This window comes from Hirundo rustica, chromosome 2, assembly GCF_015227805.2.
Source record: "Hirundo rustica isolate bHirRus1 chromosome 2, bHirRus1.pri.v3, whole genome shotgun sequence".
Taxonomy (NCBI): domain Eukaryota; kingdom Metazoa; phylum Chordata; class Aves; order Passeriformes; family Hirundinidae; genus Hirundo; species Hirundo rustica.
Genome location: NC_053451.1, coordinates 93,743,378 through 93,767,264, shown reverse-complemented (window position 1 = coordinate 93,767,264; position 23,887 = coordinate 93,743,378). Strand labels below are relative to the sequence as shown.

Below are 23,887 nucleotides of genomic sequence, written 5' to 3'. Positions count from 1 at the left end.
GTTCCTGTAAATTATCATGACCACATTTTGAGCAGAAATACTGCTGGGTTTGTCATTTGTTTGCTTGTAGACCTCTGTAAAAACAGACCTAAACTTTTACAAATTTTGGCTTTGAAGAGTGTAGTACCTGCCAAGCTTCTTGTTAGGTCCTTTTTTCTTGCTTCCCAGTAGACAAGTGAAATGGGTTGTCTCTTCAACTGTTCAGGAAAAAGACCTGGTAATATGTTCCTGCCCATTCCTTTCATCCTTCACTAGCTCCCAAACAGGCTGAAAGTCTTTGCAGCAGGTTTTATCTATATTTCTGTTAATAGAACAGATAAAATACTTGGCTGTGTGTATAGCTGGAGAAAGCATAGAGAAGGAATCAGCCAATTCAGGCAAATTGAACATGGCAAAAAATATTAGTAAACTGAATTTTGGTGCTGTTAAAAGGTTTTTAGATAGTAATTCCTGTGTGCATCTTAGAAGTGAAATTCTTGAAATACTGTCTAGAAGCTCTACTCTTTTTATTTTTCCTGTACAGGATCTCAGTAAAAGCCCTAAAACCATGAAAAAGCTGCTTCCCAAACGCAAGCCAGAGCGGAAGCCATCGGATGAAGAGTTTGCACTGAGAAAAAGTAAGAGAGACTTGAACAAATATGTGCATAATACAAAGGGTGGAATCAACATCAGTTTAAATTCTTTACGAGTTAGGTGTAACGTGTAAGCAAGTCACCTGGTTTCCTCTCTCATGTCAGGGGAGAGGGATAGGATGGCTTGTTATGCTCATCTTGTGCTGCGATGGCTTGTTATGCTCATCTTGTGCTGCGATGGCTTTGTAGAGCTTTACTGCTTGCTACAGTGGATGTCTGCTTGTGAAGTGCCTATTTCTGTTTGTTACAGAGCCATGTGAAGTTCAGTGAGGTAAACCTGTCTTTTAGGGCTGTAAACAACAATGTGAAGATACTGAACCAATGTTGCAGAATACTTTGTAGCTATGTTCTTAAGCTGGTCTTTGTAGGAGCTTCTGTTGTCTTCGGTGTTGGAAAGCTGGTTATTGCTGCTGATTTGAAGACAAGCTGCTTCCGCAATTACTCCTTCTAGGATCCAACAGTCTTCTCTTACCTCCTGTAAACACAGTAATTTGCTCATGTCTGTATCTAAATAAATTGCAGATATTTAGGCTGCCTGAAGTCTGAAGAAAAACGCTGATGTGAGAAAGACTGAGTAATGTACAGAAAGAGAGAGATCAAAATCTGGATGTTGGGATAATTTGAAGTGGAGGGAGCTTTAATTGTTATCAAGCAAACACAGTATTCACTTAGTTGTCAGTGTTGCTGTAATTCTTCCTTGGAAATTTGTGTGAATGAATGATCTAATTACTTGTATCAATAAAAGACAGGGTGTTTTGTTGGACAGATTTTTCCTGTAGCGTTTGCTTCTCTGTGTTTGTCCTTTGCTCATGGGCTTTTTAAGAATAGAGTCTGTGCCATGAGCGTTCAGTGCATGAAGTGTGTTATTGTGGCAGTTGTCTCTCACAGGCTTATATAGAGTTGGTGAGAAAAAGCTTTTCCTCCAGGTGCTCTTGGTTTATCTGAGGTGTTAGTCCTTCTGAATGTTCTGTGAATTTTGTGTGGCAAAGGTTAAGGTAGCGAGTAGAACAAGTCTTTGTTCATGGATGTGCAGGTGGATGATGTAGTTGAGGATGTTTTATCCTTACAGGAAGGCATCTAGGAAAAATGAAAGTACTGTAATGCCATATCGTTTGAGATGCTGGAGAATGGAGATTCAGTTGTTGTAATGATGATGATGAAGCTGTCAACTTGAAGGTTTAGCAGTTGTTAAAGAACACAGTGGGAAGAGTTAAGAGTTCTTAGTTGGGGAAGGAAGGAGTCTGTAGCTTGCAAATATATTGTTCTATTCCTGATTTGATAACTTTTATTCAAAGGGGTTTTTTTTTTGTAGCTTTTAGTGAAAGAGTGTTTCTTACAGATTCTTGATATTCATCTTCCCTTAATCAGTAATTAGAAGTTTCTGTTAGTGTTCTTTCAACTTTCTCAACTTTTTTGTGGAGCTATAAAAGTTTCCCACTTGTATTGAACTTAAAGCATGTTGATAGAGAGCTCTGGGTTTTGTTACTTCCCTTCTCAGGAATCTAGAGGATCTATGTTTTGAGATCTGCTGTGTCAAATGAGCATTTCAACAGACAAAATAACTGAGATGTTTCAACTGAGTGTCCTCAAAATGCTGTTACAGAAATGTAGTATTTGCCCTGCTGCTGTAATAATATGGTGCTTCATTCTAACTACAAAATCCAAATATTTTTCCTGCCTTGAAAGAAGGATAACCCATACTTTGGAGTTCCTACATCTCTTAAACTGTAGGAAAATTATATTGGGTCAAGATAATTTCTGCAGTAGCTAGCGTGTCCCAACAAATGTTTGGAACGTTGGCTTTGTTCTGGTGATAATAAATCACAAAACCCAAGAGGATGCATTGGCTGGCAGAGAATACAGCTGCATTGTGATGTTGAAGCCTACTCAGATTCATGTAGCAGGAACTCTTCAAACCTAATTATCTCATGGGGGAAAAGAGGAAAAATGTTTTTAAAACAACGAATTGTCTTGCCTTGTGCATAGACTTCTGGTTTCATCTAAACTAATAATGGTAGAGGCACCTCTAGATTTCTGATTGTAATTTCACTCTACTGCGAGTGAACAGTTTGACAGTATTTTTACTGAATCACTCAATGAGATTTGCTGTGGAGCTTTTACCTTTTGGAAAATGCTGCCATGTTAAGCTTGAATAGTTAAATTTGTTCAGTAGTGCTCTTTCTACGTTGAAGTCTGAGTAGTTTAGAGTAGTCACTTTTCACAGATATATGTACACAGTAGTGGTAACTTTCCTTCTGCATGCTGAAGTTACGCTGTTAATTCTGAGTTTTACTTTCAATTGTGTGCTGTTGAAAGGGGTAAATCTGATTTTATATATACACACATTTATATGCACAAATGCAAAAAGATTTCAAGGTGCTTTCTGTGAATTAGTATTCTGTTTCTTGATTTCTTTGGTTAAATAGTGGAATCGTATGCATATTGAATTGTATGTTTTTATATAAACTTGAGTATATAGGGGTTTTCAGTAAAATGACTGTTTTAGAATAAGAGTCTTCGCGCTTCAAAACACATTCTGTCCAACATTAGATGCTCAGAAAATTTCTTGAATGTGTGTGGTTACTCTGAATTGAATTTTTTCTAAGCATTTCAAAATAGTATTTGTCTTTTTAAACTGTTACTTTTGTTCATTGAAGTTTGATTTTTAAAATGGTATGATTAAAAGAATTTAAAGGGTTAATTAGACTGAACTTTGGACCCAACTGAACTGTACTGATTTATAAAGGCTTTTCTATATTAATAAATATGCCCACGTTTAAAATTCTATTTTCCTCATTGATTCTAGGTACAGCTGCTTTAGAAGAAGATGCTCAAATTCTTAAAGTCATTGAAGCATATTGCACAAGTGCCAAAACACGTCAAACACTAAATTCAAGTAAGTTAGAAAGTACTTTAAAGGGTAGAAATGGCTAACTAAAACACAAGTAATATTGTTTGCAAAAGAGAGTGCTGTATATTCTCAGGCCTTTGCAAATAGCAAGTTGGACCTGCAAATAATAATAATAATAACCTCTTTCTGGTTTAACATCAGTGCCAGGTGTTTATGTATTGGATGCCAAGGAGCATGGTTAGAGACTATAAGTTTTTCAGTATTTTGAAACAATCTGAAACAACAAAAACCCAAATGTGACTGCTTGTCATGGTTTAAAATCGTACTAAAACTTCACCAATGAATAAAGGGTGTCTGAACTGAATATAACAGCTATCAGTACGCTTTTGGATAAATTTCAAGAAGTAAGTAGGTAAGTAGGAGGAACGAAGAAGTCATCGTAGTTTTGTGCTGTGTTCTGTTCAAAGACTTTCTCCATGGAAAAGTAACCTACACCTGTTAAAATTTATTTAATTTTATTGCCACTAGTTGTTTTTAGTATTCATTACAAATTTTTATCCCGTCTCATAATTTCAGGAGAAATTGTTCTCAGATGTGTGTTGCTTAAAGCCATTTTTAGTTTCTCAGATCAATACCTAGCATATTGAAAACCTGTAACGTGCCTCTGGGGTCCTACTTCATTTAATCCAAATCAAGGTTGCCTTGTGGAGTTCCTCTGTATTGTAAGTAAAACATTGCTCAAAGCAGGGGAGTCCACCAGCATGTGTTCCATTTACACAAGGAAGGAGAAAATGCTGTTGCGTTTGTTCCTTTTGCACTGTTGAATACAACTTTAATTTGGAGATCCTTGGAACACAGTATAATGATTTTGAAGTACTTGGCTGGTTTTGCTGCAACTAGAAGACTGGATATCATAACTTCTTGTCCACTAAAGCTATTTAAATTTTGCAATATTGATCACTCTTACTGCTGCCTACAGTGCTCTAGGCCCATTTTGCTTCCAAGCAAAAGCACTTCATGCTGACAATTGAAGTCTTAAAATGCAATTGTGGACTTAGTTCTTTGATTTTCCTAATACACATTCATTTGCTATTGCCACCTTGAAAAAAACACAGCTACTTTGCATTCCCATGTAACTTACAATGGGAATATGGCAGCTATATTAGACTGTAAAAACTTCTCAAGTAACAACAAAAGCCTTAATTTTAATTTTTCTGTCTTAATGAACTGTAGATCTCCAAGATCACAAATTCAGCTACTACTATTATTTTTTTATTAATACTAATATTTTTTATAGCCCTACAGTCATTACAGTAGTGTGTTTAATTGAATAAAGGGAATGAATGAGTTCAAAGTTCTGAAGATATACTGTTGTTCCAAACAAAATCAAATGAGATGATTGCCGTTTAAACACCTCAACTGTGATCTGTTATTTCCAAGGATAACATGACAAGAAATGGTTGGGAAAACATTTGCACTTGCACAGTAGTGTGTGTGTGTGCAGATATGAAGTGAACACAATTTTTTTTGCTTGCCTATTTTTCCTGTCTATGTATATTTAAGAAATATACATAGTGCTGTGGGTATCATTTGCATACATCAGAAGTCAGCAGCTTTTATTTGCTCTTAATTGCAGCAAGAAACAATTTTTTATTGATTAGGCACACAGCTGCTTTGTTTGGGAAGCGTAGTGTTGTCACCTAAGACTAGGTTTCAGAAGGTTCATTTGTAAACTGGAATTGGGAATGGGGAAAGAACCAATAAAGCTGGAGTTGCTTCTGTTAGGGCAGTAGCCAGTGTAGAATAATAGAATGAGAGAGTTGCCTGTCACCTGTGCAGTATGGTGGTTTTTACATACTCCATTCTTACCTCCCTGTTAATATTCTGTCCGTCCCTCTCAGCACCCACTGGGCAATTCCCCTACCTGCACCTTAACCTGCTGCTTTTGGCAGTGTCAGTACAGCAGAGCTCTGGCACCAGTGTAAACTGGTAAGATGTGGCACTAGAGGTAGCAGAGCAGCTTTTTATCAGTTGTTTGGGTGGGAAAGAAGTGGGATTTAATTTGGGTAGATAGATGGAAATGAAAGAGCAGAGTCTGACTTTCTTGTGCTTTTTGAACACTGATCTTATTTTGCATTTCTGCTTCAAATGAAGACTTAAAGTCCTTTGCAATGTCATGTGTGTGGTGGCTCATAACATGGCCACTTACATGGCTTCAGTCCTTGGATATTGCCAGGCCTTGAAAAATAACAAACCTGTCCTTACTAAGTTTGACCAACTACCCTGGCGATCTAAAAGTATTTAACTGGGGGGGTGGACTCAGGTGTGAGGGGTCAGAATGGGCTAGGCTGTGTCACTGTTAGGTTCTTGGCCCTTTTTTTCTGTGAGGTAATTTACCACATGGCTTAACAAATAACAAGGTGTATAGGCACAGAAAAAAATGTACTTTGACAATCTCCCTTCAACGGTTGCTCAAGATGTTGCTGCTGATACAGTAATCAGCAGCCCTGCTCTGCATGAGAACCTTTGCTTTTCTTTTTCCCCCTTCATTTTCCTCTTCATAGTGGTGACACAAGCACTTCTGTTGGCTGTGTTCTGAGCTGGTGGGAAAATTATCTGCTTGAAAAAACTAACCCTCCCAAAGATTTTTTTCATCTGAAGCTGTTTCCTGGCTTGGCTCATGAAGCAGCTGTACAAAAGACTGTGTCATTGCAAGGGAGGGAAAGGATGAGGTACAGATATGTGATGGGGAAGGGGCTGTTGCTTTTCACATTGGTGCTGGATCATGCTGGCTTACTGTGTTTGTTTACTGCTCTGTGCCCGGTCAAATCCTCCCCAGACCAGAACTGACTCTGCTTCTAAAGAACTTCCTCTTCAAAAAATTCTACTTTCAGACTATATTTTGCTAGTCAAAATTCTCAACTGAGACTGCCTAGAAACTTAAAAAAACACTTCAAAATTGTATTGTAACCGTTCAAACATTTTTATGTGCTAAGTGTAATTTATACCTAAACTCCAAACAAAATTTGAGAAAAAAAAAAAGAAAAAAACCAATTTTGGTGCCTTTTTAACAATATTTTCTCTTTTCCTTCTCTTCCCATCACCTTTTTGCTTTTATTTCATGTGTTTGGTTGTGGCTATTCCTTACGTTCTCCTCCTCATCCCACCTCTGCCTATCCACATCCACCATTTCATTTCACCTATACATCCTTAGCATGGCAAGGCACTGACCTGATGCATAATCACGTCTTGGCTGATGATGACCAATCAAGTCTAGACTCCTTGGGTCGTCGCAGTAGTCTTTCTCGTTTGGAGCCTTCAGACCTCTCAGAAGACTCTGACTATGACAGTATATGGACAGCCCATAGTTACAGAATGGGGTCTACATCTCGTAAGAGCTGTTGCTCATATATCTCTCACCAGAACTAATGCACTTCTGAGCTTTTTCTTAACAAATGCTTGTTGTATCACAGCCTGCTTTTCTTAGATGTTTTCTTGCTGTTCCTTGTCTCTTTAATGTGATATTTTAACAACTTCTGAGGGAGCTCCTGAAACTTCAGTTATACCTGGTGGAAGGCTCTATTGTCAATTCAGTACACATACAAATAAGTCATTCTAAAAAGTGTAAATCCTGTTAAGGATGATACTTCTTGAGGGTTTTTTTAACTGATAGATGTTAATTTGTAGCTCTGAATGGTCTTTTTTTTTCTTTTGACTTTGTCAGTGTAGTGACAGGTCCTTTATTTTCTTTCTTTTGTTTTTTTTTTTTAATTTTGGATAAGCGCATTTTTATATTTTGTACTGAAACCATACTGGTTTGAGAGCTGAGTGCCAGCTATATGGAAATACCTTAGTGGTAGTGGTTGAATTTTCTACATATTATTAAAAAAGTACATAGCTGGTAGCATAGGTGAAACGCAGCTTAAAAGTAAGCAGTACAAGAGCTGTAAAATCATTCAGATATTCACGTATCCGGTCTGTTTGTTTGGAAGAGCGTTTGCTAATCCATAAAAATTTCTGGTTTTATACTGCTGTCTTTTGCTCATTGCTTAAAACGTTTATATGAAGGACCTCACTGCTCTTTCCCCACCCCAGTCCGGCAGTTGTCATGAAAACCTGGCAGTCCATGCTCATTACATGCAGTGTTTTGGTACTCCCATGTTGCCTGTGGTCATACTGTCACTTTACTGTATGCAGTAGTGTGGCAGAAAGAGGGTTTAGATGTTTACATGCCTGTTAAAATACTGTCAACTGTCAACTCTCAATTGACCATTCTTCTTGAAAAGACGAGATGAAAATGATTCCCCTGATGGAAGCTCCAGTGTTCAGCGTCTGAAACTCTAGGTACAACTGTGATCAAATTGGCTTGCTTGAAGTTCTGAATAATAGAATGCTTGGATTTTGGGTTGTACTGTTTGGAGCATGTCTGTGACAGATTTTACTGTGTCTTGTAACTTCTCTCATAAGCAGGTTTGTTTTCAGCAGCAGCTCTTCACTTACAGTCATGCTGGCTTTTTCAGAGAACTGTGACATGCTGTGCACAGCTGAAGGTCTCAAACCTGCACCTGGGGCACTGCTGGGGTGAACTCTGTGTGTGTGTGTGTTCTGTCTTGTTGCTAACGTAATTGGCATCAAAACAAAAATGGCATGTTTTCCAAATCTCTGTAAGCGTTAGGGAAAAGTGTGGTGAAGGCGATGAAAGGACAGAAACAGTTCTCAGTTTCGCCGGGGTTCCCAAGTGCAACACCCTTATCACCCTTCACTCAAGCATGTTATCCAGCGTTCAGATACTACTCTATGAATAAGTTCAGGGTAATCATGATGAAATTTAAATGCAGCCTGGGAACTTGATCACACTGTTTAAAAGGTAATCAATACCTTTCTGCAGGTTACATGATCAGGAAGTTGCATTTGCTAGAGGTGCACAATTCCAGAATGTGGTCAATGTGGAGAAGATATTTCAAGGCTGTTCATGTCTTCAATTTACATCCAGTTGTTTGATCCCCTGCTTTATCCTCTCCCACTGTTGTTTGCATTCTGTAATGTGACCAACAAAAGCAGTAGTGCTTACCAAGGAGAGTTTTCAGGGGTACATTTTACTGCTGGTCATATGTTAGTGTAATGACCAGGAACTTGTGTATGTTGAACCTTTTGCAAATGGAGGAGTCTTGCTTAGAGAAATGAGATAAGTATACGTGCTCCATATCATTTCATAGCACATTTGTAACCCACTTCACTCCCTTCTTCTTTTCAGTCAGTTCTTTTGTTTTGTTTTATTATTATTATTTTTTAATATATGGATAGTATGGATTTTTTTTTCGCCGTGTTTCTTATGCTGTGGTGTTCTAGTTAAATAATGTTTTCTGCACTGGATAAATGATAATTCCTTTATGTCTGTTTCATGTTATATAGTGTAAATATGAGTTTGTAATACAGTTGTTGCACTTGAACTTTCCTTATCACACAGAAAGTTTTGTTATCCAGATCTGAAGATTTTGACTTTCTATGCACCAAAGCTTTGACAGTTTACCACCATTAAATATTGTAGCATTTAAGTTAAGTACTATCATAATTAGGATCTCTCATATTGTGTATTCTCATATTAACATCACAGCACATTTAAAACCATTCTACGTCTTCAGTGTTACAGGCTGTAAACTATTGTGAACTAATCAAGGGTATTAATGCAAAATGCTTGAAACAAACAAACAAAAAAAGGCAAATGTGAAAATGGTGGTATTCAGTCCAAAGGTTCAGTGTTTCTATTTTTGTGGAACTTTAGTCACGGTAATAAGAGTACCTTCTGTTTATGCAATTCTGTAAATTGTATGTGTACAGTTACAAATACACTGGAAGGAAGGAGAACGTGAATCAGAAGGTAGGTTCAAGCCATTGTCAGGCCTTTTCTCATGGCTCATGCAGTGTTTCCACAAAAATCAGTCCTTACCATAAACTGAAGCCAACCAACATTGATTGGGTGTTTTGCATAATCTTGCCAAAACACAGTAATGTGTATATGGTGACATAAAACATAGAAAGAATAATATATATTGTGCACTTCATTTGTGAACGGGAGAAGCCATCTTTAGTAGGTGACTGCCTTTGGAAAATACAAAAATGGATGTATATCTGAATGTCTCATTGTACTGTACAGTATGCATATTGTTTGTGGTTGCATATATCAATTAAGTGTTTTGTTTTATATGAAAAGGACATCTGTTATGTACAGTTGAAATAAATTTTGCATTTGCTAGACTGTGACTTTAATATTTAATTATTACACAGGGGGAAAGGACAGCAGAACTTGTAATTTGACACATCCTCTTCTCCCTCTGTCTCCTTTCTCTTCCTCCCTTCTTCCCAGAGGAATCAAATGCTGCCGTTAAAGACCTTTTTTGACATAAGTGTGTAATCTTTGTTTGATGTAGTTGACATCTGCAGGAAATTCAATGTAATGTGAAGTATGTATTCTTCTGTATCCTCTTTTTTGTTAAAATTAATTTCAGAGACACTACCACCTATAGATTGTTTTTCTGTTACCATCCTCTCCTGTTAAATTGATTTTATTTTCTTCCTTTTAGGTGTTTGGGGGTTTTTTTGTTTGTTTGTTTTTGGCTTTGATTGATATATTCTCAGTAAAAGCATGGGCTGGATTATTGGAACAATCGAAAACCTACTTCTGAAGGTCTTATAGCCAGAGAGAAATTTTATGAATATACTAAGGGTGTATGTAACCTTATGTGTTTTCGTGATTTAATATGGCAACATTTTTTTTAAAAAGCAAGAGTTATCTTTAATGTTTCTACTTTAAAAATGCTTACATATGAGTGAATTTAAACAAATCAATAAGCTAATTTATCTGCTAAATTGTTTACATCGGAATAAATTTAATAATCACTCCTCTCCATTAAAAGGTCATAACTTTGTTTTGCTATGATTGTAGCAACTCTAGTCCTGCAGCCATCTTCTTGGAAGTTTTTGTACTGGTTAGCTAAATACAGGCAGTTTAGTGGAGTAGCTCTTTCTAAATGTTGTCTTAGGCATCTCCCATGTCTTCAGGTGGTGTATCTGTTTTTTCAAACTATTCATTCTGTTCTTATATGACTAACACATAATGAAGTTATATTTCGGTCCACTGTAATGGTTTCTGTTTTACTCATCTAAATGTATTGCTGTAAACTGCCTAAAAAACAGTCATCTGAGTCATGTGGGGTTTTATTCCTGTTTGTGTATCCCTATTAGTTAAAAAAAAAAAAAAAAAGACAAAACAACTTCATGCCCAAACCTTTTTATTATTCCCAAGAATTTGCAAACAATGGTGTATCTTATACAGTGAACTAATGTTTAGCTGAAATTTGGGTTCTGATTTGTGTTTTATTTACAAAGATAGTAAAGGATACCCTTTTGATTTTGGCAGATACATAGCGCAGATTTTTCCAGTTTTTAAATCTCAACACATGCAGAGTCTGGGAGCAGCATTTTTAGAATTCTTTTTATTAGGACCTCATAAAAATTTATCAAGAAAAAGAAGGTTAATTTTACAGGTCTGCTTTAACATCTTTAATATAACAAATGCAGTGAAACACTGAGTATTTAAAATGACAAGTAATTCTTTTGTGTAACATTTGCTTCACTAGGAAATGTACATGTCTGTACATGCCAGCAGTTAATGGTAGATCTAAACAGTTCTGTATACACACACTTGTTTTTCAGTGACAAGTCACACTCCTTTCATTGAAACTCATTTACTTTCATTGAAAGTAATTTCTGAGAGCTTCTTAGCCTGTAAAGTTGGTGAAAAACAGAACTGTATATTTACAAGTAATATTTCAAATTTTTGACCTTTGTTCCTGCCTTGTTCCACTCCTTACCTGTCCTAATCACAGTAAAGGTAATAAAGAAATGAATAAAACAGCAATACTTAAAATCTGTGCATCAGAGTCTTGGCTCACGGCCTCAGATAATGCTGTTCACCTCTTGAAATTGCCACTATCTCACAAATCTGACTTCTATACCTTAAATTAGGACGTTCATAGTCTTCTATGACTATGAGCCTTCTCCTCCCATTCACCAGCTGGAGGAAGCTGTTCTTAGTTGACTGGGGAGAGCTGTCTTTTAACTGATGCCCTGAAATTAGCTACTTGAAGCAGATGATGTGAATACCCACCTCCATTTTACTCTTGGCTTAAACGGTTCCTGGACAGACAAGGTCTTTGAACATAGGCAGAGATTTAATAGCCAGTTAAAGTGGAAAGGTTTCTGAATTTCACCCCCCTTTTCTTACTTCCCTCCTGCAAAACTTCTGAACTCCCTTCATATTTGTCTGCCAAATTATTCAAAGCAAACGACCGGATTGTTTACCACTACAGCTCATTCTGAAACCTGGTTTCTATCAGGAACCAGCGTGGTGCCATATAAAAATAGCATGGTGCCCAGAGAAATTGTGGATGCCCCATCCCTGGGGGTGCTCAAGGCCTGTTTGGATGGGGCTTTGAGCAGCCTGGTCTAGGGGAAGGTGTCTCTGCCCTCGGCAGGGGGGTTGACTCTGTATCAACCATTTTGTAAAGATGTCATGCTCCTTTTGGGGGAAAGTGAATAAAAGGCTGAGGTTGTGAGTTAGGATTGCAAACAGACCTCAGTGAGAGCCTCTGTGACATTCAGTCTCTGCTATGGTATCTTCCTGGTTTGGTGTTGGGACCATGCTCCAGGGCTAGGAGTGATACTCTACCTGTTTTAGGAAGGTATAAAGTGAACTTCTGTTATGCAGTCTTCCAACCATGTAAATACCCAAACAGGTTTCAGCTTTCATTATTTCTAGAAATGCTCAGAACTTCTTGCTTGTTTTTGACCGATTGATTTAGCTGGAAAGGGGCTCAGACACTGAAAACCAAAAGCTGGGGGCTATTCTTGTATTTCAGGTGTTCTACCACATCATGTAGGGGGTATTGCTAAAGGCTGTAGCCCTGGTCTGAATGTCAGGTGGGCTGTATTGTTACTGGCTTTACTCTGGAGGCTAAATTTGCTAAACGTACAATTTAAGGTATGGTTTTCTCAAAAAGTATTGTAATTCTTTATTCTCTTCTCTAGAGCTGAGAGGTGTTGATATTGAATAGATATCTTTATTTTTTTTCATGGAATTTAATTTGTGGAAACTTAGTTGAATCTTGATTGTAGGGGTCAGTAGTTTGCCTTAATTGTTCAACAGACTTCTGAACAGGGGGATCATTCTTCCAAGACCCTGGATTTGAGAGTTCCCTGTTGAGAAGTTATGGCAACTTACTTTGGCCTTAATATTTGTTTGCTAAACCTGAAGTAATTGTTTGTGTTTGTCGAACATACTTTCTTCTCCCATCTACCTTACTTCCCTCAATAACCACCCCCTCCAAAAAAACCCCAAAACCAAATGAAACCCTGTTTTGTGTAGCTTGAGGTACAGGGTGTCCATATTAAAAAACAAAACAAAAAACCAAAAAACCCAACAGAAAAAAAATCCCACCCCAAAACAAACAATAAAAAAACCCCACCTCCACACCCAAACTAAGCTAAAAAAAACCAACAACAAATCCCCACATGAAAAACTCCAACAAATAACTGACTAGTACTTGTGGTTATTTCTCTCAAGGTGGATTAGGCAGTTGTTTGATGTCCATTTAAATATACTCATTTGGCCTTTTTGACTTGGAATATAGTGTCTTGTAATAAAATTCAGTGTGGAACTTGGATGCTTAGGGTTGAGGAATAGCAGATATGGCAAACTAAAGTAACTTGATTCTTCCACCCTATTGCATGAAAATGTGGAGTATGTGGTGTTTAGGGTTATCTGAGCTGTACGAAATTCCTAGACTATCCTTTCAGTATTATTTCAGTGGGAAGTGCCCACTGTACTGTAACACAACCCTCTCTTCATGTCCTAAAGCTGCAGCTTTTGCAGAGGGAAATGGTTACACAGAGGGTAGGCATAAAGAACTTGATGAAGGCACAAGGTTGAATTTAGGGGATATTGCTGAGCACCAGTGATGATTCTGTTTGAATTTACTTCCAGGTGTGTAATTGCAAAAAAAAGCACCTTAAAATAGAAAAAAGGATAGCTGCTGGTGTAAGTGGTGCAGAAAAGCAGGACTTTGAAATAGCTTCCTTTTGCCTTTAGAACTTGACACCTCCTGTCTGATGCTACTGTGCATGTACTCATTTGATGACTGGATCGTTTGTAGCAGGTTAGATGTGCTGTGTGTTTGTACCTTTGATACTCAGCAAGTGCTTGTGGAGTTTAGGAAAAAACATCTACAATAAAGAAAAACTCTCACAAAACCCAGACCATGGTCAAGGAGAAAGTGTGGGGGTTTTGGATAAGTACACACCATAAGAGCAGCAAGAGTTCTGACATGCAAATAAGAGTTTGTGTGACCAAGGGTATTGGAGCAGTGAAGGCAAGAGTGAAACTTGTGCTCCACGGTAGTTTCTGTCCTGTGGCACAGGAAGGTCAGTGTTCACAGCAGTTTTCCTTTGTGTTTGTGTAGTGTGGGGTCTCCTTGTGTGGATAATGTTGTTGAACTGCTTTGTGTGTCCCTGCAGCGTTGTGTGCTGTGCTCTGCTGTACATTCATCAGGATGTGCTGCTGTAGACATCTGCTTCACGTGCATGAGTGTGTATAATGGAACAGCTGGGACATTTGTTGTCAGGCTGTCTCCTCCATGCTATTTGTGCTTTGCAAGGACCTGTGTTACCCTGCCCAGGCAGACAGTTGGATGCTGCTCTATACAAAGGGAAAGATAATGTGTGCTCCATTTGGGTGGAGGGAGTCACGGGTGAGAAATGTGTGGCAGTTCTCTCCCCTTGGCCTGTGCTGGGCTGAGGTGTGTTCCACATCAGTACAGAGACCCCAGAATGCAGTGATCTGGTAGCAGCTGCTGCCAACTAATTCCTAATAGAACATTTAATTCAGTTCTGTGTTAGCTGCAAGGCCAATAAAGCTGAGCAGTAAGCAATTAACTGAAATAAACGTGAGAGAGCTTTTTACAGTTAGAGATTGACAGCGCAAACAGGGAAGTGTCCTTGAGCTCCCTACAGAATTTGGATGTGTTTGTTTTATAGGTTGTTCCTCCTGGAAAATAAGTGGAAGTGTATTAACCCTTAAAAGATTTCTTCGCTCCGTAAGAAGAACTTACAGCTTTCAAGGACAAGATTCTTTCTCAAATCTGCTGTTCTCTTTATTCTATATAATTTTGACAATCACATACTGATACATTATATCTTTACTGTAAGCTTAAGGAAACTTTTTTCTTCATTTAAGACATTTGTCATTGCTTGCTAAAATAGTTAAAATAGCTAAACATGTACAGCTAAGATAGGGTCCTTACAAACTCACTGTTCAGAACTCAAGACTGCAGCTGTTTGGGAAGCTAGTATTTTGTAATAAGTGTGGTTTATTCAACATTTTTATTTACTTGTTTATATTACAAATTTTACCATGAACCTTAAAAGAAAAGCACTGTTAGCACAAAGCAGCTGTTCAGCACCTAATTTCTCTGGATAGGCATTTGCTCTGTAGTACCAAGTTATCAGTTCAAACTCAATGAGACTTGAGAAATTCCTGGTTAATGAAAGTTCACTACAGTGAAGTGGTGGGCAGGTGTACCTTGTTTGTTAAAACCGATGTCTTAGTTAAAAAATGTAAGAACTTTAATGCTTTATCTGCAGTGTTTGAATTCTGAACAAATGCTTAGACACCAATTTATTTACAGACCTTAAAAAAAACACCAACCTTGTAATTTGTTGCAGCCTAATTGAATAATGTTTATAGAATACGTACCTATGGGTGGATGCACATTTCTGAGTTGTAGCATTTCTAGTCAGAACTGTTTTTATATGTTTTATCTTGATGTTATAAATTGTAATGTGTGGAATAAGTTCTGAAGATACTGGAATGTTTTAAGTTTTTATCATCAAACCATGAAGTGTTTTTTAAAACATTTATTAAATACAAGGAGTGTGTGTCATTTTGTAGGAATGTATTCTAGGACTAAAAGGCTATCTGTCAGAGTATTTGCATGTACACGTGTGCACACACAAAGTGTTTTGGGGGAAAGGGTTTCTACTTCTTTTTCTTTAATTGCTGTGTCATTTGATTCCACTATTCTGCTCCTTACTGAGAGAGTAATGGGTTTAGAGCAGAATTATATCTTGGCTTTGTATCAGTGTGAGATTAGAATCTGTCCTCGACGCTTAAATCGCTGTTACTTAAACACAGCTACGTCTTTCTCAGTCTGCTGTGGGGAATTTGCAGAGCTTTTACTGGTGGTTGAAAAGTACGCTGCTCCTTAAACAGTGTAACTAACATCTCCATCAGTGACTTGGGAGTGATGTCACCAGTGGGATAAGAATGTCAGACAACCTTTTGTTGTTGTAAGGCTGTGGTTTCAAAAGTAAAAAATGTGTCAGCATCTCATGTGTACAGGGAAGGGGGAAATGGACAGTGGTATACCTTGGTCATGGGGGTGTGTCATGCAGTGAATGAGAGAATAATCTTTAAAATGCCCCACTGGTATTTTGGAGTTGCTTATTTTGTAATTTATTTTTACAACAGGTTCCCGTAAAGAATCAGCTCCTCAAGTCCTGCTTCCAGAAGAAGAAAAAATTATTGTAGAAGAAACTAAAAGTAATGGTCAGACTGTTATAGAAGAGAAGTAAGAAAACGTTTAATGAGTGATGAATTAAAGTAGTAAACTTTGCACTCTTCTTCCTCCTCCTGTCTCCCATTATAGTAGGGTGTATATGGTATGTTTGTAGTTGGAATAGAGCTGTTTGGAGTATGCTGCCAGTCCTCAAAGGGCAGCTGGCCTTCATTTGAATGTCTGGTTTCTTTGTATATGCTGTGCAACCTATTCCACCCATGCCAAGAAGTGATGTGCTTCACTTATAAGTAATTTTTCCAAGTGCTGTCAGATTTCAGTATTAAATTGGTGTTCTGCTTTTAGTTAGCATGTGGTATCGTTCTACTTTTTTGGGAAGGTGTATGTTGGAAATGAAACTATGTATGTTGTGTTGTTGTAGGAAGCTGTAATACAGAAACCAGTAGAGGTCTGTAAGTGCTTGAGAGGTGTTTCTTGTCACAGAAACTGGTAACAAGTCCTTGCCTTACTGAATATAAATAAGGATTAGAAACAGGTTGTATTTTTTTTCTTTTAACACTGATTTGAAATTAGCTATTAGGTGTGGGGTGGTTTTTATTTAATTGCATTTCATTAAATTGTTTTTTCTAATAATAGATTTATATGCGTATTTCTGAAAACTGTTGTTACAGATGATCTTCTTTTTTCATTTTAGAAGCCTTGTTGACACAGTATATGCATTAAAGGATGAAGTACAGGAGTTAAGACAGGTTGGTAACTTGCTGCATTTATAGCAACATGGAGAAAGAAAAGATGGAAGGCTTGTTATAAAACTAAATATGGCTTGCAAGTTCACTTTGATAGTTACAAACTTGAATTTTGGACTAGATTTACTTTTAAAAGTAAAATATAATTTGTCAAGAAGCACTCCCTGCTGTTGTCATCAGTCTTTTGAGAATAGCATTGAGGATTGCTTCTCTGAAGTGAATTGTTAAGCTGGTTTTGGATGTTGCAGTTTCTGAAATGGTGGAAGTGTTAAGCAAATTCAGTTGTGCTGTATCACCAGCAAAGTAAGCTTACAGAGACTGAGAAATCGTAGTTTCTCAAGAATGCTAATAAAGGCCTAAATAGAACCAGATATTTATAGTTCTAAAATTATAGAATCCTAAAGTAACTGGAACACCTCTTATGAATCAGTTCTTAAAACTGCTCATTTCCAGAGACAAAAGTCCTTTTCAGTGCCTATCTGATCAACAAATCTAATGTCCACATGGCTTTTTTTAAATGAGGGCTTCACAGTAGCTCTGGGTGCTTTTTGTCACTTGTTCTAAATATCCACCATGAATAAACAAAAACATAATCTTATCAGGATGTAGCTTGTTTTAACCATGTTAATGGTGCTGTGTGTAGTCTTTGCTTAATCTATAGGTGAAAAGAAGCATTGGATTTTCCTCACTGTGCAAGGTGTGAATTTGCTTACCAGTCTGACTTCTGGAAGTTGGATAAAATTTATTGTGTTAATGTAAAAAGGATTTGTATTCAAATTTCTTCAGGTCTGGTGCTATAAATGTAATTTTTTTTTTTTTTTTTTTTGCCATCTGTAAGCATACCTAGTATTTCTAAAGATGTCCTGCATATCCCTTGAAACAGGGCAGCTGATATGTTGCATACTTAAATTCTGTTGTGTTCAGGACATAAAAAAATTAGTATCCCAGGTTAGATCTGAATTTGGCAGTCTTTTAAAAACTACAAGTCATATAATAAAAGCAGCAATTATAGCCCACTAATACACCTGTGGCTTCCTGCTTTTAGTACAAAGAATAAATGTGCTGCCTCACTGCGGCTCTGTACAGCTCCATGACCCTTAAACAAAAAGTCACCTTCTCCTGAGCCTCATGCAACAGCTCTTTTTTGGTGCCTTTCCAAATAGATGTTCTTCAGAATCTTTTATCTTCCAAGCCAAGGCATATTAAAGCCTGATTTTATTTTCTTATGTATCAGGAATTCAGGAATCTTAAAAGCATTTATTGGTCTGCTGCTGTGATGCTGCCAACTAGAGAAGTGGCAGAAATAATCTGAGCTGGCAATGGCTTTTTGGATAAAGGCTCTCTGGGAGTACATAGTGTCCTGGTTGGTGTAGACACCACTGCAAAGTGGGATCCTTCCTATAGCAGCTTCCATCAGTTATTCATAGCTGTAGTTCCACAGGCAATACACTGGAACTGGTCCTGAACTGGCAGACTTAACAACTTAAATCTGTTCCAAGATAAAATAATGAGCTTTCCGAGTTTCTCAACAGACTTGAGGAGGGCATGAGGTTAATGAGGTGACCGACCATGGTGGTGTGTATAGACTGGGGAACGAGAAGCTGCAAAGCAGTGCCACAGAAAGGGACCTGGGGATCCTGGTTGATGGCAAGTTGAACATGAGCCAGCAGTGCCCTGGCAGCCAGGAGAGCCAACCCTGTCCTGGGGGCATCAGGCACAGCATGGCCAGCAGGGCAAGGGAGGGGATTGTCCCCTCTGCTCTGAGCTGGGATGGCCTCACCTCAAGGGCTGGGGGCAGTTTTGGGTGCCACAATAAAAGTACGATACTGAACTCCTGGAGAGCGTCCAAAGGAGGGCAACAAAGATGGGGAAGGGTCTTGAGGAGGAAGCCATATGGGCTGAGGTCACCTGGTTCGTTCAGCCTGGAGAAGAAAAGACTGAGGGGGGGATCCCACTGTGGGGTGGGAACCCCATTGTGGTCTACAACTTCCTTGTGAGGGGAAGAAGAGGAGCAGGTACCAATCTCCTCTGGCAACCAGTATCAGGACTAGAGGAAACAGGATGAAGCTGAGTCAGGGGAGGCTTAGGTTGGCTATTAGGAAAAGGTTTTTCACCCAGTGGGTAATTGGGCACTGGAACAGGCTCCCCAAGGGAGCCCAGCACCCCAGGTCACAGCACCAAGCATGTCTGTATTCAGGAAGCATTTGTACAATGGTCTCAAGCACATGGTGTAATTTTTTTTTTTGGCGGGGGGGTGTCCTTTGCAAGGTCAGGATATGGACTTAATGATCTTGATGAGTCCCTCCAACTCAACTCAGCTTCTGTGATTTTATGATCCCATCCTATTTCTAAAATGTCTGTAAATGACAGCTAATGGGAGTCCAGTTGGACCCATGGATTGAAGGCCTGTGTTTGTTAAACACCATTAGACTTGTCTTGGGGTCTTAATTCAATGTTATTTTACCTTCTGGTTGCTTCCCTACTGTTCCCAGCATCACCTTGACCTGTATAGGATTAAATAGTGTAAGCATCCCTGTGGATTGGTCCCTGTCATCCTTACGGTCCTGTTGTTCATTTATTTAATATTGCCTGATGGCACTAAACAGTGAGAACTCACGTGTTAGTATATGTGTATAGAGATGGTGTTCCTTGAAATTCAGACTCCTCTTAGACTGCTGGTAGTCATCAGTCTAGTTTAAAATTTAGTCACAAAACACTTTTCAGAGATTGTAATGGTTTTCAGGATACTCCTTTCAACTATATACATTCCTAATGAAGCGAGTTAATTTGCATAAAGTTTTAAGAGGCTTTAGCAACAAATATATTCTACTCCTCATTGATAGATTTGAGCAGAAGAATTCAAATCTGTTAGTGGCCATCTGTTACTAGCACTTGCTGTATAAAAGTCCCCTAAAGTACAAATAGGAAGTAGCTCAGTTTCCATTTGGTAGCTTTTGTTGCATTGTGTGAAATAACTGTGTGTAACTTGTGAAGATTCAATAGAAGCTTTGTTTTTGAACAACTAATATTGGTTTTACTGAGAAGAGCCTTCAGAGTTTGTAACTGACAGTGTATGTGTAGTCAGATCTGTTAAAAGCCCCCAAAACAAACCAGTAATATCTCTGTCTCTGTTAAACAGGATAACAAAAAGATGAAGAAGTCATTAGAAGAGGAGCAAAGAGCTCGCAAGGACTTGGAGAAGCTTGTTAGAAAAGTTTTAAAGAATATGAATGATCCATCTTGGGATGAAACCAACTTATAACCACTTCTTTTTTTTTTTCTTTTCCTTCTTCTTTCTATTGAAAGACCAGTTGTAAAACTGAGCTGGGAAGCCTTCTGACATTAGTCAGTGTTGCATCAAGAGCACTATAAAACAGGATTTAACTGGATCTAGTGATTTCTTGCTCTGAACATACAGAAAGAGTCAAGCCATTTACTGAAGCAATCTGTACTTTAAGCATGGAGACCATGGATCCTGAACTCTACTCAACTTAATTTGTTCGCATCCAAATTACCTCATTTTGCAGGAAGTGCAGCACCTGACTAAAAGTCCATGGTTTTCAGTGGCTTTTTAATTAAATATATATTTTTCATGTAAATAGCTGTAATTTAGAATGCATATGTGATTGATGTATCTGGGCTGATATGTTGGGGTTTTTTTCTTGTGTTATTATAACGGTCACAAGTGTTAGAAATGATGGCAGTACTGTCTTACCTAAGAACGGTCAGAGTTCTTTGTGGACGATTATGAATTAGTTCCAAATTACCTACTCACCACACATGCAAATTTAAACCCCTATTTTTCCTATTTACCACTATATTTAAATCCTTTACGGTTACCTGTTACTTTAAACAGTTTATGGTTCCTTGAGAACAGTATTAAAATACAGGAAATTGTTTATTGACAGTTGAAACAATTTTTAACAAATCTAATGTCCACAATTTACGTTCACATACACTTGTTTGGCAGACTAATCTTGTGCTTTGGCCATCAAAAGACTGATGTACCTGCCTGCTTTTTATGACTGTGATTTTTAGGTGTTTCTGTACTACATTTTCTATTGTTGTGCTTAAACATATGGCTGGCTGATGACAGATCATACAGCTTCTTAAAGGAAAAAATCAATCTAATCCAGATTTTTGTGAATAAATTGTTGCTATTTATATTTTATGTTCACGGCAATTAAATTTTAGCTAACCTTTGTGCATAAGACACATGGGCTAGGCCAAAATTCGTTCAGAGCTTTGTTTCTATACCACTATATAAGACTCTTTGTTTGGAGTTCCCATACTGTGGAAGCAGTCCTTCCTTTTGCACCCTGTTTTTTTTTTTTTTTTGCATGTTGCTGATTTCTGTCCTGCTAGGATTTAAATGGAAAGAAATGTGGAAGTAAGATTTCTTTTTTTAATCGTACTGTAACTCATAATTTGCACTGCTGACAGATTTTAAATTACATAAAGAAACATGAATTCCCTAGTCTGATAGGTGCAATCCCTGCAGTTTCTCGTATTTAAGATAGATGATACATCACTGCAAACAGTGAGCTTCAGATGGAGTGCTTAAAATACTAATCCCATTAAAGCTCATTGTTTTCATGGATTTCATCAGACTTTCATCCAGACAGTGCTGCTTTCTGAGGGGTTTGTGTTCAGTTGAGTCAGAAGTGCAGGTATAGCACAGACTTGAGTCACACCTTTTGTCATTCTGATTTTCTAGTGCCCTTTAACTCCTGCTAAATGTAATGCTCAGACTTAAGCAAATGTTTGTATGAACTTTTAGTGAGTTGGAGCCAGGATGATTTGGGTTGTAGGAATTGTCATGCACATTTTGAATCTAATGAAAAATCTACTTTTAAAGCTACCCACTTCTTTCAGTCAAGAACAGCTTTTGTTAAATAGGAAATTCTGTCAATGATTACATACTTGAGAAACAATTCTGTGGGAATGGATGCTTCATAACCTGAGTAGATAAGTTGTCTCTTTTAGAAAGCTGAATATATTTGTAGGTGTCTTGTGTACCTGCAATTTAAAAATGTTTTCCTTTAATTCTAAAGTAGGAGAAAATAAAAAACATCTACATGAACAGAGCCACATATATTCACAGAATTTTAAATTTATTAATTCTTGATACCAAAATATTTCCTTGATGTTTGCAGTTACACAAAATTGTGGACTGATATTATATTTATCTTTGCAGTTAGAAAACATCCTCACTAAAAACTAAATTATACTAACCCCTGAATGCATATTATCATGGCCAAATTTAGACTTGGGAAAGCCAATATAATTAGAATTTTGCTAACATTTTCACTTTCTGACATCCAGGGTATTTTCAGAGTGATTTTTAATTTTCAGTTGAGCATATGTGAAAGGATATTCCAGAGGAAGAAGTATAAAAGGAAAACATTAACCTTAGCAGTGTTTAGCAAATTTTAACTCAGGAACAACTTCCATCATAACAATTTGTGTTACTTTATATTGTAAAGAGTGGTGTTGCCATGTAAATCTGCTGACTCTTAGTACCTGTGATACTATAATTTCTGACAGTACCCCTACACTGACATCTAATGAACATGCCTTAAACACTGGGATGAAGCAGTTGTTAAATATGACCAGGACTTGGGGACTTGTTTTATTCAAGGTGGATTGAGAGGACTAATTTTTACACAAACACACACGCAAAAATAAAGAGAGACAAAACAGAAAACTGACCTAATGTTGTAAGTAGCTTTTATCTCTATAGTGCAGAGAGCAGCTTCTGACTTTTGGGAACCAAGAAGTACCTGAACTTGTTTTCATTGACAATTTGTTACAGTGTATATAGATTGTAAATGTCACCATGGACCTTCTGAATTGTTGGAACCTTTAAATAAGCATGGATAAATGGGGCACTGTTTATTTAACCTATTAAAGGGTTGTTTGTTTGCTCTCATCATTTAGGGATGAGGAGATGAAGCCATTTCTTATCCTATAGATGTGAAGCACTTTCAGTTCTGAACTGTCCAAAATGTAGCATAACATTTCTCTGTACTTACTGATGTATGTGTGTTTGTCATGACATCCTAAAGATTGAATACTGACTGCTTTTGTATAAACCTTTTTAATGCAAATCATTTAGGGAATTTAGAGTATCTGTTTACAGTGTCTGTGGAGAACTCTAGTTTAGATGTCACAATAATATCCTGGTATCCACTGCTAAAGCGTTTATGCTACATTGTAATTAAACCATGAATTTTTTTCCCCTACCATATGAAGTCTTATGTTTCATCTAATATGTGGGCTATGAGATAAAGAAGGGAAATTGCTTTATTTTTTTTTTGCCTTTCATATGACTAACCACCTCTCCAATTTAGTAGCTGCTATGCTGTCTTGAAAGAGCTTTTTCATGGTCTTTTATAATAGTAAATTGATGCCTGGGGAAAAAAAAAAAAAAAAAAAAAAAAGGACAACAACAAAAAAGCAAGGGTTGTTGAGAGGAGGGGTGAGAAGGAGGATCTTAACTGTCTTACATTGAGAAATGTTCGCTTTCTTTTGCAATCTGACCTGCGCAGGTAATGTAAGAAATGGAAGAAATCAAAGACACAAAATAGTGGAAGGAAAGAAAGCAAGAAACACTAGAAACTGCATCAGTTGAGTAAAATATGCCTGATTTATCTGAATAGACAGAAATTAGTGATGTGTGTGTTACAGAGACTTTTTGTGGTTGGTGCTGCCTGAAGTAGGGGAGAGGGATGATTTTTATGGCAGCAAAACCGTCAGTATGGCTTTATGCCAGATGGTGGGATGGGTTAAGGAAAGTGCAGGGAGCCACTTGTTTGAAAAGATGGTTTCAGTCTTTGGACAAGGCATTTGAAGGGATTAGTAACATTTTGGGGGTGTGAAGTGATATATTTATTCCAGCTTAGTTCAGCAAGGAGATATACTTAGAACAGAGGACTTTAATTGAACTAGTTTATAATTATTCTCAGAAGTCTCACTTTCCAAATTTCTCTGGGTTTGTCACTGTAAAGATGGGTATTTTAAACAATT

General features: G+C 37.6%; 1 protein-coding gene across 4 annotated transcripts in view; it reads left to right on the top strand.

The window, feature by feature from the left end:
• The window catches only part of ARHGEF7 (Rho guanine nucleotide exchange factor 7), a 117,155-nt gene extending 94,052 nt beyond the window's left edge, over positions 1-23,103 (top strand). For 2 of the 4 annotated variants that reach the window (XM_040090624.2, XM_040090651.2), the window contains exons 17-22: positions 524-617; positions 3,439-3,528; positions 6,698-6,874; positions 16,067-16,166; positions 16,807-16,861; positions 19,998-23,103. In XM_040090624.2, the coding sequence (XP_039946558.1) occupies positions 524-617; positions 3,439-3,528; positions 6,698-6,874; positions 16,067-16,166; positions 16,807-16,861; positions 19,998-20,120 (639 nt within the window). In that variant the 3' untranslated portion in view covers positions 20,121-23,103. The remainder of the gene's footprint in view (positions 1-523; positions 618-3,438; positions 3,529-6,697; positions 6,875-16,066; positions 16,167-16,806; positions 16,862-19,997) is intronic. The other 2 variants (XM_040090632.2, XM_040090659.2) reach the window with 1 other exon arrangement.
• Positions 23,104-23,887: the final 784 nt, after the last annotated feature.